Below are 18,728 nucleotides of genomic sequence, written 5' to 3'. Positions count from 1 at the left end.
GAAATGCATTTATTTGTCAAAACATCAACATTTTCATGAACTTTTTACCAAATCTCTTAAGCTGCACATTCATGAATTCATGAACTCAATCACTGAGCACAACACCAAGTGTCGGAGGAGGCGGTGTAAAGCACACTGCCTCTGGACTCTGGAACAGTGAAAAAGAGTTCTGTGGAGTGATGAATCACGTTTCTCTATCTGGCAGTCTGATGGACGAGTCTGCGTTTGGTGAATGCCAGGAGAACTTTCCCTGCCTGACTGCACTGTGCCGACTGTAAAGTTTGCTGGAGGGAGTGATATTTTGGCAGAAATCGAATCTAATATCTATAAGTATATTTATTAGTGTATAATCAAGTGTAAATAGGAAACTGTAGTTTGTTTCACTTAGAATACGTCCTTTGTATCTACATAGGGAGCGGGTCCACTTCCATGTAGGCTGCCATATTGCACTGTCATGTTTCTACAGTAGCCCAGAAGGGACCAATTAGAGTCGCCTATTTTCTGCTGGACAGGTAATGTAGACTACCAATGTAAATGCGATGTGTTGTGTGCTTGCTTTAGCTAGAACATGGCCATGGGCATAGCTACCAACACAAGTATCCTCAGTTACCATTTTGTCACTTGAAAAACAATTGATTTAAGGAGCCCCCCGGGATCAGCTGAGAGAAAAAAGACCCTTGTGTCAATCTGTACTCTCAGTTTGCCCTGGTGTTACAAATCCATGCCGACAGATTTGTAAACTGTGCCCACGGGTTTTTAGTCCATGCACTCAAACAATCCAGGCATGGATTGGTAATCCAAGGGCACGGTGTACAAATCTGTCGGCATGGATTTGTAATTGGGGGCATGGATTATCAATCCACAAGCACAGTTATTCACCATAAACAGTGCGCACAGATTTCTAAACCAAGAGTTCAGATTTACACAAGGGCCTGGGCATGCTTGTTGTTGATCTGCTGGCTGTGCTATACTTGATTTATTTGTTTGCTGAGGAAAGCCCAATCCCAGCAGGTTAGGACACAACAGAATGTATTACAGGGGAATGCAACTGTATCACGTAGCTCTTATAACCTTGATGTTGCTATTAATTCTCCAGCTGTGAGCTATGAGGTCCTGCAACATCGACTCCCATGAAGAGAAAACCATTTCAAGTCACAGCTTTGGACTACAATATCCACCACAACCATGAGATGCAAGTTTCACACCTGAATTATTGAAACAAGAAAACGGCTCGCACATTTGAAATATTCCCATTTACAGAAATGGAACAGATTTTTTTCAATCAATGTTTTGTATTCAAGAGTTCTTTTTGTCTACTCTTAAAATGATTAGTAGATAATGGATGTTTTCAATTTTTGTTATATTTAGTTTCAGAAGGCTGTACAAGAAAAACGCCAGACCATAGGCATGTCTGAAGAACCTATGGAGACATGTTAACTTACCCTCTAACTCATACTGGTGGTGATGGTGAAATAGCATTATTTTAACAAAAAAAATGTATTAAAAGATACAAACAGTATTAATGTGTAATGTCAGCGTCTTCAAGAGGACGAGTTATCCACGAGGATGCTGATTCAGAATGAGCCAGACAGGAGTTGACCATTCATGAATCCAAGGCTGAATCAAGGTGCTTCTTAGACAGGGCGAGGAGAACACGGATAAACTCACAGCTCTTACTGTTTACACAGACAAATGTTTTGCCAAATTGTTTTTGTTTTTCTGAGTCGACTCTAATGTAGACAGAATAAGCTGCCATACTGTTTGTCTATTTGTACACTAAAAGCTGCATGTCTATGATTGTGTGCCAGCATATCTACTTTTATTGTCAAAATAAAAAAAATGTGGCCAACAGTGTCTTTATACATATGTCATAAATTTTACAAGTGTCAATACTGACAATGTTTTACACATTTTTGATTTCAAAACTATAAAGTACAGTTGTCCCTTGTAATAAACATATACTGTACATTACTATAACCTGAAGTGGCAGTGACAAAAATGATTGTAATGAAAATGACACTGCAGGGAAGCACTGTCATACTTACTGTGTTAGTGTATGTACACTTACTGTATACCAAGTGTATGTACACATGTATGTAATTGCAATAAATGCATTACATCTGATTATTTTTTATTAGTTACTGCACTTTGAAAACACCTCAGTGAAACAATACTAATACTCTGTTATGAACATCAATAAATAACTACAAAAACACATGAATAGCAAATATATTATTACTTTGTAGCTCCTCTTCTGCGGTTGGAAAGAGAGGGGGAGCGGAGGGGTGTTCAGTTGGTTGCAATCTGCAACCTCAGCGCTAGGTGCTGCTAAATCCTACACGATTCTACTAGATCTTACACACTGTTCCTTTACTGCTTCAGCACATCAAAACATTCTGTGGGAACAGCTTGGAGAAGGACCTTTTCGGTTCCAGCATGACTGTGACCCAGTGCACAAAGCAGCTCCATAAAGGCATGGTTGGGTGAGTTTTAGAAGAATGTGACTGGCCCGCACAGAGCCCTGACCTCAACCCCATCCAACACCTTTGGGATGAACTAGAACGGAGATTGCGAGCCGGGCCCTCTGGTCCAACATCAGTGTCTGACCTCACAAATGCTCTTCTGGATGAACGGGTAAAAATTCCCACAGACTCACTCCAAAATCATGTAGAAATCCTTCCCAGAAGAGTGGAAGCTGTTCTAGCTGCAAAGGGGGGACCCAACTCCATATTAATGCCTATGGATTTAGAATGGGATGTCAGAGAAGCTCCTGTAGGTGTAATGCGTGCGTGGCCCAATACTTTTGTCCATATAGTGTATATGCTGGGACCAGCAAGTAATGTCAGCAGTCTGCATCACTGTTTCTAAACTATTTTACACTAATTTGACAGTAACGGCAAAAACATGTCTCAGTTTACATTGCTGTAACCACAATGTGCAGATAAGAACACAATGTCTACTAAATTTAGATTGGGTCTGATGGTATTCTAGTGAATGTGTGCTTTTGTTAGGAGTCTATGTGTGAAGTAAGAACTCTGTACCAACCACACCAACTGACCCCGTCCTACGATGTGAATGTAATTTACTCATGTCTGTGTGTCACTTTAAACTTAAGGTGTATACTTTATATCATAAGTGTGCAATTCCACAGTGTACTAACACTGTCAGCTGAATCTAGAAGTACTAACACTTACTAATCTACTATTTGCAGTTTGTTTGTTGTGTGTGGATGAGTGTATGCACATGTGCACATAGTCATCTATGCATATGTGTGTGAGAGAGTATGTGTATTGCATGCACAAACTGTATGAGCACTGTGAGCACACAACTCCAATTCAAGTTCTTTGCGTATGAATGTGTATGTGTATACGTTTGTTATTATACGCTGCTATTCCATGAGGCATAATTTCAATAAAAATGAATACATGAATAAGTAAAAAGCCATAATATCAATTACAAAGTAATGATGCCTTGCATAAGTAGACACCAAATTCAAATGTGGAATGTCAGTCATTAAAGCAACAGAGGCATAACACAACAAAGCAGCCAGTATTAAGCTCATTAGTGTAGTGCAGCTTCATATTCAAGTATTCAGTATAAAGTAGGCTATACCCACCTCCTTCACTGAATGTAATGGGATGTACCCAATGTGGCTGTGTATAAACAAACAATACCTGGTGATTTCTAGTATTAGGACTGATTTAAGTCTAAAAAGTTACCATACGGAATTGAATTGAAATGAAATGACATGAAATATCCAAATACAAGAATTCTTCAGTGCAAATTCGTATTCATGGGAATTAAACTATACTACACTCTGTAATAGTCAGCCAAACCAAGCTGTTCACAGAAGTCCAGTAGCTGAACTCAGCAGCACAGTCCAAGTAGTGTTTGCCAACAATTTGTTTGTTTTAACCTATTTGGAGAAGCACACGGGTGGAGAGGTGGTGGTTGGTTCATATTCACATAGTGTGGAGTGAGTTCTGAAGTACAGAAAAGCATACGGATTGTCAGATACCTACCTGTGGCGATACGAACACTCTAGCTTTTACTGTAGCACCCTATATGGCAAGCCACACTTATGTAATGTAAGAGAATGAAATGTATTTGCAGGTAGTATTTGACCCAGGTCTGCTCTGCAGTCATCCTCTGACATTGCACCACAGCAGTGGCATGTATGGTAATGGTGATTGAGTGTGGGTGTGTGCCCCCAACTGAGTGGCACAGGCTGACAGAACCAGTGGACTGTAGAAAGAACTGGGCTGTGGAGCAACTGCAGGGAAAACACACACACACACACACACACACACACACAGGGCCAAGGCCATCTTTCTACATCTTCCCTGCTGCAATGCTATGGCAACCAGCCTGGTAGCCAGTCAGCGGTCCCCACTTGCCTCACATTGATCACAGATACCTTGTCGTAGTGGCACAGCAGGCATCGCTTAGTCCTTAGTGTTAGCGTCTATTTACTTCATACTGGAAGACAAGTCTGTTTCTCAGGTACATTTTAAAACATCTTAATCAAAGCTGCAATTCACATAACAGTAACATGAGTGTTACTCTTTTTTTTTTTTTTTTTTTTTTTTTTTACAAATATGGATAATAACGTTTTTCATTGCAACAGGTATCCACTTTTTTAATTCTAAATGAAATGTACCTGTTTTGTGTTCTGTCTGTAAAGCTATTTCAATGACACTCCTGTCTGTTCAAAGTCTATACAGTAAATTATCTTGATGTAACATGAATGAACTGAATTGCAAGTGGACTAACCCAAGCATGGCACATCAGGTGGAGAAACAGGACAAGGCACAAGTGAGAGCTAACTGAATTTCAAATTTACCAGCCTACCAAAATTGAGGGCATAAGAGTGATGGGAGACCACCTCTTTAAATTTGAGTGAAATAAATGTGAAATAAATAACATATAAATTGGTTGTAATTCTGTCAGAATCTATGGCTCCACCTTTCTTTCTTTTTGGTACTTTTTTCCTTAGTTTTTGTGTAGACAAAAAAGGTCTGAAGAAATAAGTTAATAATTCTAAAGTAAATAAATAAACCAATCAAATAACTAATTTAAAAAAGACAAAGAAACAAACAAAAAAAGAGTGGGCACAGGTTACAGTTTGTAATACACTCAAACAAGAGGAAAGGCTCATTAACAGTCCAGATGGCCGTAACAATCCCATTTTTTCCAAAGTGTATCTCCCTTCTCCTTTTGAAGTTGAAGGGTGAAGGTCAGCTTCTCCATTGAACGGATAGAGTTGATTATGTTGATGAGGAGGGGAGTTCCTCTGAAGCCAGCATTTTGTAATTGCTTTTTTGCTGGCGACCATGAAAACATTCAAAAGATATGTGCCACTTTCACTGAGGCTTTTAGGTGTGTTTCCAAGATATAAAAAGTTGAAAGAAAAATCAGATTTCAGGTCCAGAATCTTCAAGACTAAATGGCCCACTCCTTTCCAGAAAGGCCTGACATAGGACAAAACCATAAATTATGTGCATGGTCTGCCGAAGCCGATCCAGAGTGATACCTCTTCTCTGAATAGACAAGCTAAGCCAGTGTGCTGCTGTTAGATAGTGAAAATAGAGCTGAGTGGCAACTCTTCGCTTTGTTACACAATCTATGTCAGTGCACTGCTGAAGTTTGGAAATCTGCTGTGCCTTTGCCAGACATACGTTCATATTCCACACAAAAACAGCATTTCATTCAAATTTTGTCAAACTCTGCCATATTCCGCGTAGCGGCGCAACTTGGTGGGCGTTATCCTGGTAATTTCGGCTCTGACGACGTGCTAACATCCATGCTAACTCGCACTGGCTCTGCCTCATCATCGAGCCGCGGCTCGGTCGGCTCGCCGGGGATGCACTCCCCTCGGCCTGGGGGTGAACGAGCGGGCTCATTGTCTCCTCCAGTGCTCCTCCGACTTCGGAAAAAGAAAGTGTCCAACGTGTTTTGACCCTTTCTCTGTGACATGTCGTGTAAAAGTTGTTAGCGTGTGGACAGGTAGAGACAGGCAGTGGTTTTGGGGGTTCAGGTGATGGATAATACACCCGACCTCTCACCGCCTATGTGTTCACGTGTCGACCATAAGATGTCGCCATTGCGCTTTCAACCGTATCACCAGAAGCGGTTAAAAGCTCTGTATACCGTCTGTGGTATCACTGTTTCTGGTGCATAAAAAAACTATTTAAAATAAACAAACAAGCGACACTTAGCCTGGCGGGGGGGCAAGAAAAGCCTGGCGGCCCGCCATGCCTATAAAGCACTGGGGGAAACCCTAGATGGATAAATGTAATGATTAAGTTAGCCAAAGTTGTATATTCTATACCCTGTAGATTCATCACTACTGAAAACAAAAATCTTAATCTTCATAATTATTATTATGAATCAACAGCACAAATACTTACCTGACTGGTTAACTTTGCTCAATTCTGTGGAAACAAAACGCGTCACGCTAAAAGAAGAGAGATGTGCATACCCTGCAAAGTGGTTCCAAAGAGAGCATTCTTCCTATATTTCACCAATCCCCTAAACAAACCTAGCAGGTTTACACATTCGTCATTAAAATGAACTTAGTAACAAATGCTAGTGCTGCTACAAGTTCTCTGTCCCTCAGTATATCCAACGATTTCTTGGTATGCTGCATGCTGAAGTGTAGTGTGCAAGCAAGTCATGGCAATTTACTGGAGACAAGGTGACACAGATGAATTTGGTGCCAGTGTTGTCGTCACATATTTGGTAAGGTGACCTTTTCCTTTTTGAGTAAGTTGGTTGGCTAAGATTAGGGCAAGAGAATGAATGTTAGGGTTAGGGTTAATGTTAGGTCATTTGGTCATGACTCCTCCACCCTAGGGCAAAAAATATGGGATCCAGCGTATGTAGCATCCAGTGTTGAGTGTTTTCCCTATCATTCTATTGACGGGGCGTGAAATAATTCATGTCATGTCGGCTGTAGCCCCCTGAAAAACAGGTGAAAATCTCAGCGTTTTTTAAACGCACAGTACGACAGCCTGAGTCGACCACTAGTGGAGAAGATGAGTGCATCTGCACTCCTCCGGTCCCGGTCCAAGTCAAATGGACACCCACATGGGCGTTCCAAGCACTACAGCCACAGGTACGAGGTCTAACCAGAGCGGCAGCCCCCTGGTTGAAACGGCCTCCCTCCCCCTGACAGGCCGCTCAAGTCAACTCATCACCACCAAGATGAGTGTGTTCCCTGTCCAAGTCAAATGGACATGGGCATTTCAGGCACTACTGCTGCTGTTACTCACAACCAGAGCCTATTCTATTAATATAGATCAGGGCCATGCCTGACCAATTTGGTGCCCTAGGCAACATATTTGCTGGCGCAGTATGCAAAATGCAAAAGATTTTTTGAATAGGATGGGGAAAAAACCTCAGTCCCTGGCGCCCTCTGGCATGATGGTGCCTATAGCATTTGCCTAACCTGCCTTATGGACCACACGGCCCTGATATAGATTCATATAATATAGATGAGTGAATTAGTGCAAAGCTGAAGAATATTGAGCAACTTATTAATATTGTCCCCACCCTTCAAAATGTATGTGTACCCCCAAAATTTTCGAGCATGCACAGTGCACGCCTGCATCCCCCCTCGCCAAAGCCAGAGTCCTAGGGGAAACACTGAGTGTTGGCTAGGTCTCTTCCTAGGAAAAGCCTCTGACACACAGGTAGTGATGTGTTTTACATTCCCAGAGGCTAGAGCAGTTTATTTGGAATAAACAGAGGATGAAGAGCTGGGTAGTTAGCATGGACAGCGATAGCCACCATGGCTGAACAGACAAAGAAACACACCACCTACAGAAACTCAAACTCTCACTCCAGCACTGACCACACTGTTCGATTGCCAAGTGATCTCTGGGAAGCGCAGTGCAAAACACCACCGCAGTGACCACTTAGCACCATAGATGTTGCCAAAAGGGGAGAAAAAGGTAGGGAACTCACCATGCAAGGGCTACATGTTATAATAATTACAAAGACAAAGAATAAACATGTAGATCTTGCATGCTTACACATCTTGCTCTTTTGTTCACCTTCCCAAATCCTTCCCTCACTCTGCCCACACACACACACACACACATTCAAACACCCCAACCAGTGAGAGAGTGCGCGCTGAGCCGAGGTCCTGAGGGAGAGGAAGGCCTGGTATAATTCCTGAATACCAGCCCAGCCCCATGGGGATCCATGACCTGCATCTCTGCCCTGCTGCTCTCTGCCTCCACTGCCTCAATAGATGGGGCGTGCACTGCTCTCCAAATCAGACCAAAATAACACACACACACATACACACATACACATACATACACACACATACACAACAAAATCCACAGTACTATGTGTGGCCCTATCCTGGTGGCGGTGATTTATTTGGTGACTTGCTTCTAATAAATTATCACATTGGCCTGATAATAGCAACAATCTTGTCCTTCGTGTTATTCCCAAAAATGTAGAAGCCGGTTTCAAATTTTATGGTGGCAAATGATACTGCATAGCTTTCTGCACAAAAGTGTTTAGCAAATTGACACACTACCGGGTAGAGCTGTGAAATTAGAGGAGCAGAGACCTGAGGGACTGAGCTGCCCACACATCCTGATGGTGTAGAGCCGAGGGAGGGAGGATCCCGCAGGTCAGATAAATTCAGAATGATGAAACTAACTGTAACGCCACGATACACCCAAGTCTGACACATGCAACGCACAAATCAAATGCACAGCACACACAACCATTGAGGGGAAAGAAAAAGAGCAAGAGACACAGAGAAAAAGAGAGAGAGCTCATAGGAACTAAATACAGAAACACTACATCATTTCATCCCGCGCGATTTGCTGATTGCTGAATTATGGATTCAAATCTTGGCTGTTATTACTCAAATCGACCCCTCACCCCCACCCCATCCCACCCTCCCCCATTTTTCTGCATTTCCATCAGATGAAGATGAGCTTCAACAACACAGAATACAATCTTGCACAACATGTTTTGGTGTTTATCCCCTACAAAACATATATAGTGTGTGCACTTTTTCATGGTAAAGTTACGTCATTTGTTACTGTACCCAAATCTGTCCCCCAACTCTGTAGACTCAAGCTGAGGCTTCAGAAAGCACCGTTCAAAAATATGAACCAAAAACAAATATTTCATGCAGAATGTTGAATCTCACCCCCAAAGAGGGCAGACTATAGCAGGCTGACTTGATGTAAGGCATACTGACACGACGTGCTGTTCTGCAAATACCAACATGATAGGGTCCCCGCGTGTAGAGGGTGCTGGTCTATGGTGAAGCTTGATCACGTTATCAGCCAGTGCACTGAGGATCAGTGACTGTAGGTCATCCAAGGCACCCGACCTAGGGCTCTGCTCCTGTGATGGATGTGTCATCATCAGAGTTACACTGAGGATGGGAATGTTCTACCTCTCCCTGCTGGACCCACCCCCCACCCCATTCGTTCTGTGTTAGTGTCACTGAGGTCTGCCCTGCAGCCTGCCTGCATGTGAGGAGGATTTTGTCACTCTCTATCACTGGCTCCCATCCCCCATCTCCCTATCCCCCGCTGTTGCATTTGCCAAGCAGACAGCGTTACATAACCACAGCAGGAGTTCTGGGCTAAGTGACGACTCTGCACGTTTCCCCTCATTGTGCCCACTTCTGCCACCTTCCTCTCTTGCTCCCTCTTTCTTTCCCACATACACAAATGTGTCATCTCACGAGAACACACATGAACTCTATCCTCCTTCTGCTTGACACACACCTTTCGTCAAATACAGACACAGACTGTTGTGTAATTGGATTCCCAGTCCCTCTCTAAAATCAGGTTTTTCTACCACATGATTCTGACTGAGGGGGGCATGGAGACTAGCAGCTCCGAGAAAGGTCAAAACTGCCCCCTGTCGTCTCAAGGAGAGAATAGCAGGCGTCTGGGTAACTGCAGAGCAATTGATTTCTCATCTTCAGCCTTGCAAATCAAGCAGAGACCGTACTGCATGGCAGAATCCCATTTGCCTCAAGCCAATTTCATATCCATGCAAGTAGCGACATTTAAAACCCCATGTGGCATCTGCTGTACATTCACAGACATTCATTTTTGTCAAAAAGGTTGAGGTTTTCAGGGAAATATCTCGAGTGCTCTGCACCGACAAATATCAGCCTTGTGTGTGTCAGCCATTAAAACGTTAGATTGCCCTCTAGTGTCCAGTCAATGCCATCACACCTTTCCACTTAGCCATATGGAGTCCCACCCATGAAGTGGCTTCTGATCATTTGATTCAATTCAAACAGCTCTTATGAAAAACAGATGGGGATAGGACACCTACAGGTAATGGTGTATGCTTCCCCTTTGACAGGAAAAGGGATAACAGTGTGAATGATGGCGGAGGAGCTATGCCATTTAATGGCTGGCTAGATTAGAAATCAATGGCTCTTGTGAGGGAGCAAAATGCAGCCATTTAATGACATTAAAGCAGAAGGCGGGCAGATAGGCAGCAAGACAGAGCAGGGCAAATGAAAGGTTATAGCACATGTTAGAGAAGGACAGAGGAGTAATAGGGATTCTTGACAAAAACAGGGACCAGGTGCTGTGTGGCAAAACCAATCTGCACAAAAACCACCTCCCTTCTTTTCATCTCAAGAGAAAATGCTTTTATCTTTGATCATGGATGATTTTTGTCAGCCAGTCAAGCAAGCACAAGAGCCCAACAAATATATTGGATGGCCAATATTATCGCCTGATATTGGCCTATCACAGATTTATCGTATTGGTGTATGTTGACCAATATGTGCCATTATAAAATATTTGTACCAGGGTCTTGTACTGCTATCATATAGCCTAAAACTAGACGACCCAAGGAATCCATTGGTGCCAGGCATTTCATGCAAGGAGGACTGCAAGGAAGCTAAATAGTACTCCAAAATTAAAATACATTTTGGCAAGTGGAAAATGGCATGGCCAGTTTCAAAGGGGTCCCTTGACCTCTCACTTTAAGATATCTGAATGATTTCTATGGGTTCTATGTTCCTATCTAAAATCAGTATTTGTATCAAAAATGCCATAATGGTCAGGCACAAGCCAGAGCACATGCCAAGGTGTCCTGGCTCAGATTGTGTTTGGATGTCAGTGAGGTGTGGAAAGCATGTGGCCACAATCCATACAGTTAAATACATATAGTGGAATATATCCATGCGGGAATATATCCGATCACTATCCAATCAAGCAGGGGGCACTGAAGTGTCAAGTCTACACACACTTATGCAGAGCTCCATTCTGGTGTAGTTGATCCTAAAAGTCACACTGAAAAGACAAGTGTAAGTTAGTTCCTTATAGTTTTGTCTGGTCATTGAATTGATGCAGAGTGAGGGAGAGATTTTTATATTTATTAGGCTTACTCCAACACTGATGTGCAGTGATGGCATGGCCAGCCATAATCTAAAGGTTAGAGAATCAGGCGTGCGCCTGAAAAGTTACAGCTTCAAATTACCAGACCAATTACAAAAATCTGTTTGGAGTAATACATGCCATTGTGCAAGTCACCCAAAGGAGCACGACACTGATTTTTCACATTATCTCTATGTCCCTGCTTAAATACACCGGTCAATAGCAAAAGCTAGAATGCTCAGTGACTGTTAAAGCTCTTTATCATGTACCTGCAATACTTGTCCCAAATCGCCTTTGTTACCACTGCAACAAGCAGTGATTAAGCACATTATTTTGAAGTTCAGCTTCCACGCAAAACAAGTGTTTACACTGGGGAAAGACCTCAGTGCAGGGGTTTGACCGATGTGGGACTATTCTGTTGTTAAAGTTGTACTGGGTAACTCCCAGGTGTGATTATGAATGTGAAGCAGGGTAGCGCTGAAAAGCATGCAGTCAGCAAAACCCTTCCTTGGATAAATACAGGTTTCTAAACAATCTTCTCATACACTATTTAAAGTCATTATAACATTACCTACTAAACCGCATTATGGCCCTGAGATATTGACTGTTCACCTTTTTGTCTATAGCAGCCTGTCACTACAATCCTGAATCTTCATTTACACTGAAGAAGTGTTTTTATGTTGCCTGTGCTTCAAAAAAAAGGGTGTTGTTTTTCAAAATCCTGTTCTATAAGCGATGCTGTCCTCCCCCACGGAGCTACTTAATAGCCATTGTACTGAATCAGTCCTCGATATGAAGCCTAGGCAACTCCTGTGGAGAGCTACAACCCCTGTGGAGGAGGTACAGTGATATGTGTCCTAACCACCACAGAGAACAGCATCACTCCTAAATCAGAGATTCACCTCTACCCACACTGCTTTAACTGTGACACAGGGGCAGATAGGCCTGAACAATTACAGACACACACACACACTGGGGCTGGGACAACACTTATCTCCCAATTTGATACTATAATAATCCTTGTGTGGCGATTTTGCACTGATACTCTTCTAGTATTGAGATTCAACATCATTATTTACTGCTATTTTTGTTTGCTTTTTTAACACTAGACCACAGGAAAAAGTTGAATCATACGCTTCTAGAGACTGTATATCATGAGTCATATTTCCAAAAACAATGCACATCATGTATTTTTTTTTTTTGTGACCAACTTTTTATTGTTTTTTCTTTTTTCCCCATTTGCTTTCATAACAAAATCAAGTAAAAGAAATACTGTGTTGATGCTGCATAACACAACTACATCTATTCAAGTAATCACATGTGCATTACACATTTGCATTCATATAAAGAGATGGAGTGAAATACCAAAATAAATGATGTGAATAATACAGAAAAGGAATGTGTACCCAGAAGCCAAGATAAGCACATTAATGTGTTATGATCTAGTCAAACTTTCAAAAAAGATCAAATAAATAAATAATTTTAACAACCTTCATTTAAACAATGCACAACCAGTATTTAAGTATATAAGCCTTTATGTATTGCAATGGTCTGGTGACAAAAATCCAATCAGTACAGTAAAAACGATAACAGCACTGAGGATGACAACACACAGCTACACATCTCTTAGACTATTTACTGGTAACACACTGATTGCAAGGTCTGTTTGGCTTTGCTCTGCATTAAACGGAGTCAGGTCATCATAAACAAGATGACCTGACAGGCTGAATACAGACTAATAAACTTATTAAATTAGAGAGGATGGAAGTGCTTGGGTAATTGCACATTGTTGTTGTTGTTATGGTAAAACTCCATTTGCTGTTTGCTCATCAAACAAACATATAGGCTAGTAGCTACATGGATGTAGAACACAGTTCAGAAAGAAAGTGACACACTGAACGGCAAGGGCAAGCACACACACACACACACACACACACACACACACACAAATATCCCTAATTTGGTCAAAGAGGGACTAGGAGAGTGTTTAGAGGATGAATATTTCACCCAACCCCCTTTTGTGCAGCATGTCATGAGGTCATTGTGTCGTCTCGTTGTTGCTGTTGTTGTGTTTGTTGTGTTGTTGTGGTAGGTCATTCTGTTCTGCGCAGTATTTGACTAGAAGGAAAAAGAACATCATGACACAAATTAAACCTCAGCCAAGTTGGTTTCCCTGCTCTCGCACCAAAACACTGAGGAACAACTGTAGAAGCACAACTAGAACAATAGGGAAGTCCGATACTTATTGCTGGTACAATAATAAAATTCATCGACAAGGAAGCTTTCACATACAGGCATGCGCGCAAACACACACACACACACACATGCACACCAGCACAAAGTTGGAACTTGTTTGCACAACCACAGCTTGGCTGGATAACCGCAAGAGTCAAGCCAAGGAGTGCATTAATAATGAATCATGTTCACCCAACTCTCCCCAAAATAGTTCAGAGAGGAGACCTGCTCACTCAAGTCAAAATCACATTGAAGCTGCTCCAGCGAGTGAAATGATTTGAACAACACAAATTCTTCTCTTACGTCTGCTATAATAGTAAAAGTAATGCATAGCACAACCACAAAAAATGTCCTTGTCATGCACCACAACCTTACACCTTCAAAAATGATGTATCATCATGACTGAACTCAAGAAAAACAGTCCGATCTTTAATTTCAGTGCTCTTGCATTCCCCATTGAAGCCTATGGATTTCATAAATGCAGTATTATTAGTAAAGCTTTAGATTAAGCCAAGTGTTTTTTGCAACAACAAAAAAAAAATACTCCAAATGAGAGGTAGGGCCAAGACGTAGCACCAAGAGCAATATCCAAACTGCAGGAGATGCAACTTCTTCACATAGGTAAAATATGTGGGGAAAATAGCATTATAAATGAAGTATTGTGGTGCTACAGAGATGCCCGAACCTCTAAATCATATTCTCAAGAGGAAAGTATATCATCATATCATCATAATTTTAATCGTCTTTTCAGTGAAAATTCCCACTGAAACCATGGATCATATCACAATCACAATAATTAATTAAAAACAATTACAATATGATTTCTGACCAGATTGTTCAGTCCTAACAAGATGCAACATCAGCTGTCAGCTGAAAAACCGTCTCAAGTGGAGATCTGATGTTTGTGAACAACATACTGTACAAGCTTGACAGCTTGCCTGCTGTACCAACGGTGGGACAAAAAACACTCAGCCCATTCTGAGCCTATCCATATCCCATCCCCCTGAGCCGAGCCAGTCTAATAAAGATATATATCTCTGCACCTCTGCAAGGTCAAGGGCAGAGAGGGCAGGGAGACTCGGCTGGCAGACGGGTGGCTCTTCCTCTTGCATCCCATCATCATCAACCCTAGCGGTTTGCTGAGCCAACTGAGCTCACACCTCCTTCTGGATCAATAGAAACTGGATCATTGGTCCGGGCTGGAGGGAAAGTATTTAGATATTGCACTGCTCGCCCAGCTAAAATAGGACTAAGATTGAAGGAGACTTGGATAGACACTGGGATAATTGCACAGCAGGAAAATGCCAACAGCAGGGTGATTATGTTGACAAATTTAGAAGTGCACACACACACCAGCTTAGTCCGTTTGACACGCTTACCCATACGCAGACCAACACAAACATGCACCTTTATATGCAGCCAAGCAAAACATGCATACATACATATAATATGGACATACATATGATCCAAATCAATTACTATACAGCAATAGCACTTTACTGTATATAGTTTGTGAATACCAAAACTGATAATATTCCTCTGTACTGGTTGCATTACCAACATACAGAATTTTCTAGTTACTAGCCTCACTCAGTGAGAATGCTGGTTCATTTTCTCCTTCTACTAAAGCTGTCTGAAGCCCTTTTGAGTAAATCTTGGGAAAGAGAAAATATCACACGCCATTAGTGAGATATGCAGATGACGTGGGTATCCTTTGCACTCCTCAAAGACAATAACTCTCTCTCTGCCTACCAGCAGTCCATATTTCACTCTACCACATGGTGTCACATGAAAGTCCTCCAGCTCGGTATCTCCAAAACCAAAGAACTGCTCATCAACACCCCCCGTAACACTTGATCACACCCCCCACTCCAACCATTATTCCCTGGGAAACAGCAGAGGTGGTTGAGGCGCTCAAATCCCTCAGCATTACACAAGGCAGCTTCAGCCAGCAAATCATGGATGTTCAGAAACACTTTCAACAGAAGCTGTCAGTGATCTATAAACTAAATAACCAGTCTCTCCAAACCCAGCTCTCCAGTACCACAGCATCACTGTCCCTCTATTGTATGTAAAGCCTCATGTTCTCAATGAGTTTGTTTGTTGTTGTATGAGCAATGAGCAATTCATTGCACTGTATCATGGTTTTGTATGTGATCTGTGCAAAAGAATTTCCTCTCTGCGGTCAGTAAACTACAGTGCTGATCAGATTCATTTCATACTGGCACTGGCCTGGTCTGAAATGTTTTCAACTCACTGCACGACCATTTCTTGAGACAACAGTAGTGAAAATGTACTGTGTTGCCATGGCAACCAGCAGAGTGGATGTAGAGACACCAGTCTCCACAGGGCTGCAGCTGAGCAAGAGCGTACCATGTACGAGGGGAAGTCCTTCCTCAAAGACCTTCCCATCTCTTAAGGGGGAACGTGAGAATATGGTGAGATTTGTTCCTCCACACAGCCATCTGTCTCTGTGCTAAAGGATGATTGATACACACCAGAGTATTTATTCGGCCAAGTGGATGCAGAGAAGCGCTGAGAAGGCATTTTGCATGCTAATTTTCCTGCACTGGTGGGATGTATTGAACCCGGGAGGCAGGCTGGAGCCACATAGCACTGAAGGGGACGCTGGACTGGTAATGAACAGCTTCCATTCCTCACCCCAGTGGCCAGCTGCTTTAATAGTGGCAATCTGTCAGGCCTGTTTCACATTTAACCTTGGTGCTCCGGCCCTGCCATCTCTAAAAGTTGCTGACAGGCAGCAGGAAGCAGGGTGATGGGTGACGTCAGGGACCACTGGGTGACGTCTGAGGCACATACAGTGAAATGGGCATGAATGTAGCCCACAGTGACAGACTGAGGGCAGTGGTATAACTGCTGCTGACAAAACTTGAAACCTGTTTTTGAATACTGAGCAGAAAAACTGAGAGCATGCTGCCAACACGTTATATACTCCACAGAGCTTACAGTCTTAAACATGACGCATCAGTTTCAACACATCCTTGTGTCTTGTTTTTAACAACTCATATCAGCTTGACTTTTAAATGCAACTTGCATTCATAACAATATACTGTATGTTGTGCCTATTTATGTTTTTACTACCATATTACAAATGTGTGTAAATGCTTTTAACAATGCTGGATACAGCCAGCATTACAGAATTAAACTGAATGCCTGCCTAAGCCTGTGGATAGCATAAAGAAGCACTGCAATTAAGCAGTGGAAAATCTGGAGTTCCTATAAAGGCATTTATGGGAATGTGGGGAGCCCTCAATAATTAATCTGAAATGTCATTAAAATATCAGCCTTCATGATAAGTTGAGCACAGTATGAATATATTGATCGATTTGCAGAGAAGCCTTTATTTGCACTTGACTGGACCTGAATGATTGCACTCCTTCTGGTGCTAATCATCAGACTGCTATAGTAAATGCTTCCATTTCTGGTCCTGTGGGAACTTCAGCCACTGCGCATTTGTTCTGCACTGCTGCACTCAATTTGGCCACTCCTTGGCAGTGCATGATTAGTTAAATCAGGTGAGTTTGGTGATGGGACTGAGCCACAATGGCATGTTCCCAGGGACTACTCAGACAGGGCACCAGAGGAAATTGGCAGGATTGTGAAATTGACAAAACACAGGTTTGACATACAACGTAATTTTTTTTTTTTCTTTTTCAATTTGTCTGGTAAAATACCCTGCAGTTAGTAAGTGCCGGAGTTGAGCTGATTGTGTGAGTGCACACTAAGGTGGAGAACCCACATTCTCCACATGCTCCTCAAACTCTGCAGAAAAAGAGACAGCCACGTAACACACTTTGCAAGTGTTTTCTTTGTAAAAATCTTCATCTCACAAGGCATTTCCAAACCAACCCACACAAATGGAACTTGACAACATGATGACACTCGCTTTTGGCTGCAGAAAGCAAGTAGTCTTCCTCCATAACGTGACAGACACAGGAGGAGAGCAGCACAGTCTCTTTCCTGTGTTCACATGCTGCAGCTGCAACTGGAAAGGGGGAAAATGTGTGGAATATATTTCAGTGTGAAATTGACAGTGTGCCTATGAACTACTACAATCCGACTTGTTTATTCTGTAAACTGGAGGGGCGAAAGGACAAAAGACGTCTTTGAACACTGCTGTAAGCAACAGTGAGGGGATGTTTGAGTCATGCCACATGAATATACACATTATTTGTACAATACTAAACCACACAAAAAATGTCTATATCATAATTTTATAGCTGAATAACACAACAAAATGCGTTTAACGGAGTTATTTTGCCTGTAAAAAAGAAGAACGGGGTGGAACATGTGGATTTAACGCTGTGCAAACGCCTGTGTTGTTGACCAGACAGTGCCCTGTAGGGGCCATTAAAAATTCAAGTCACACACATCTGTCTATGAACACAGTGTGGTGGCACCCAGCAGCAGGCAAGTAACAGGGGTGTTAGCATGTAGCCCATAGCTAACCACCAGCATCCAGAATGAAGGCGCCCAGGCGTGAGGGAGCATCCCCTTACCTTTGAGCACCAGCACCGCCTCGGCGTTGGCAGCCTCCTGCGTGTCTGCGGCGCCGCTGGTTGTGGGCTCGTCCCCCTCGAACAGCTGGTTCACTTCACCCTGGATGTCTGCGGCGCACCGGTCGCCGTCTCTCTTGGAGACGGTAAACCTCTGGCTCATGGTGTCGCCGGTAAGACAAGCGGAGGCTCCCCTGTTGGCTACCTTGACCTGGCCTCAGTGAAGGATGACGCGGACGGACACCGACAGCGAAAGGGCACTTAGGGCTCGCGTGCCTGTCCACCTGTTCCTGCACGTCCGCTAAGTTTTCTCCTGACTACTCTGTCCTGGAGGAACTGCGGCTTTTTGTTCCGTAGATATGTGATGCTGAGTAGACCATCTCATCAACCGGTGTCTCCTGCTGGCGGAGCGTCCGGGTCCTAAAGCCGACGGATTAATACACCGAGCTGCAAGGTGCGCTGCGCTGCCTGTTCGGTTGAAGCGTTCGAAGGAAACCGGCTTCCTGCGTTTTGTGCTGTTGCTAGGCAACCACAGAACCAGCTGTAGATCAGCCGTCAGTCACTCAAACCAGCTGTCATTGTTAAA

The 18,728-nt window shown here is 42.8% G+C and overlaps 1 protein-coding gene across 1 annotated transcript in view; it reads right to left on the bottom strand.

The window, feature by feature from the left end:
- Positions 1-18,487, bottom strand: part of LOC115359500 (solute carrier family 12 member 5-like) — a 204,105-nt gene extending 185,618 nt beyond the window's left edge. Inside the window, exon 1 of the mRNA XM_030052017.1 lies at positions 18,146-18,487. Within this exon, the coding sequence (XP_029907877.1) occupies positions 18,146-18,305 (160 nt within the window). The 5' untranslated portion in view covers positions 18,306-18,487. The remainder of the gene's footprint in view (positions 1-18,145) is intronic.
- Between the last annotated feature and the right edge of the window lie 241 nt (positions 18,488-18,728).

The sequence above is a fragment of the Myripristis murdjan genome, chromosome 5, assembly GCF_902150065.1.
Source record: "Myripristis murdjan chromosome 5, fMyrMur1.1, whole genome shotgun sequence".
NCBI classification, from domain to species: domain Eukaryota; kingdom Metazoa; phylum Chordata; class Actinopteri; order Holocentriformes; family Holocentridae; genus Myripristis; species Myripristis murdjan.
This window is presented reverse-complemented; position numbering and strand designations above follow the sequence as displayed.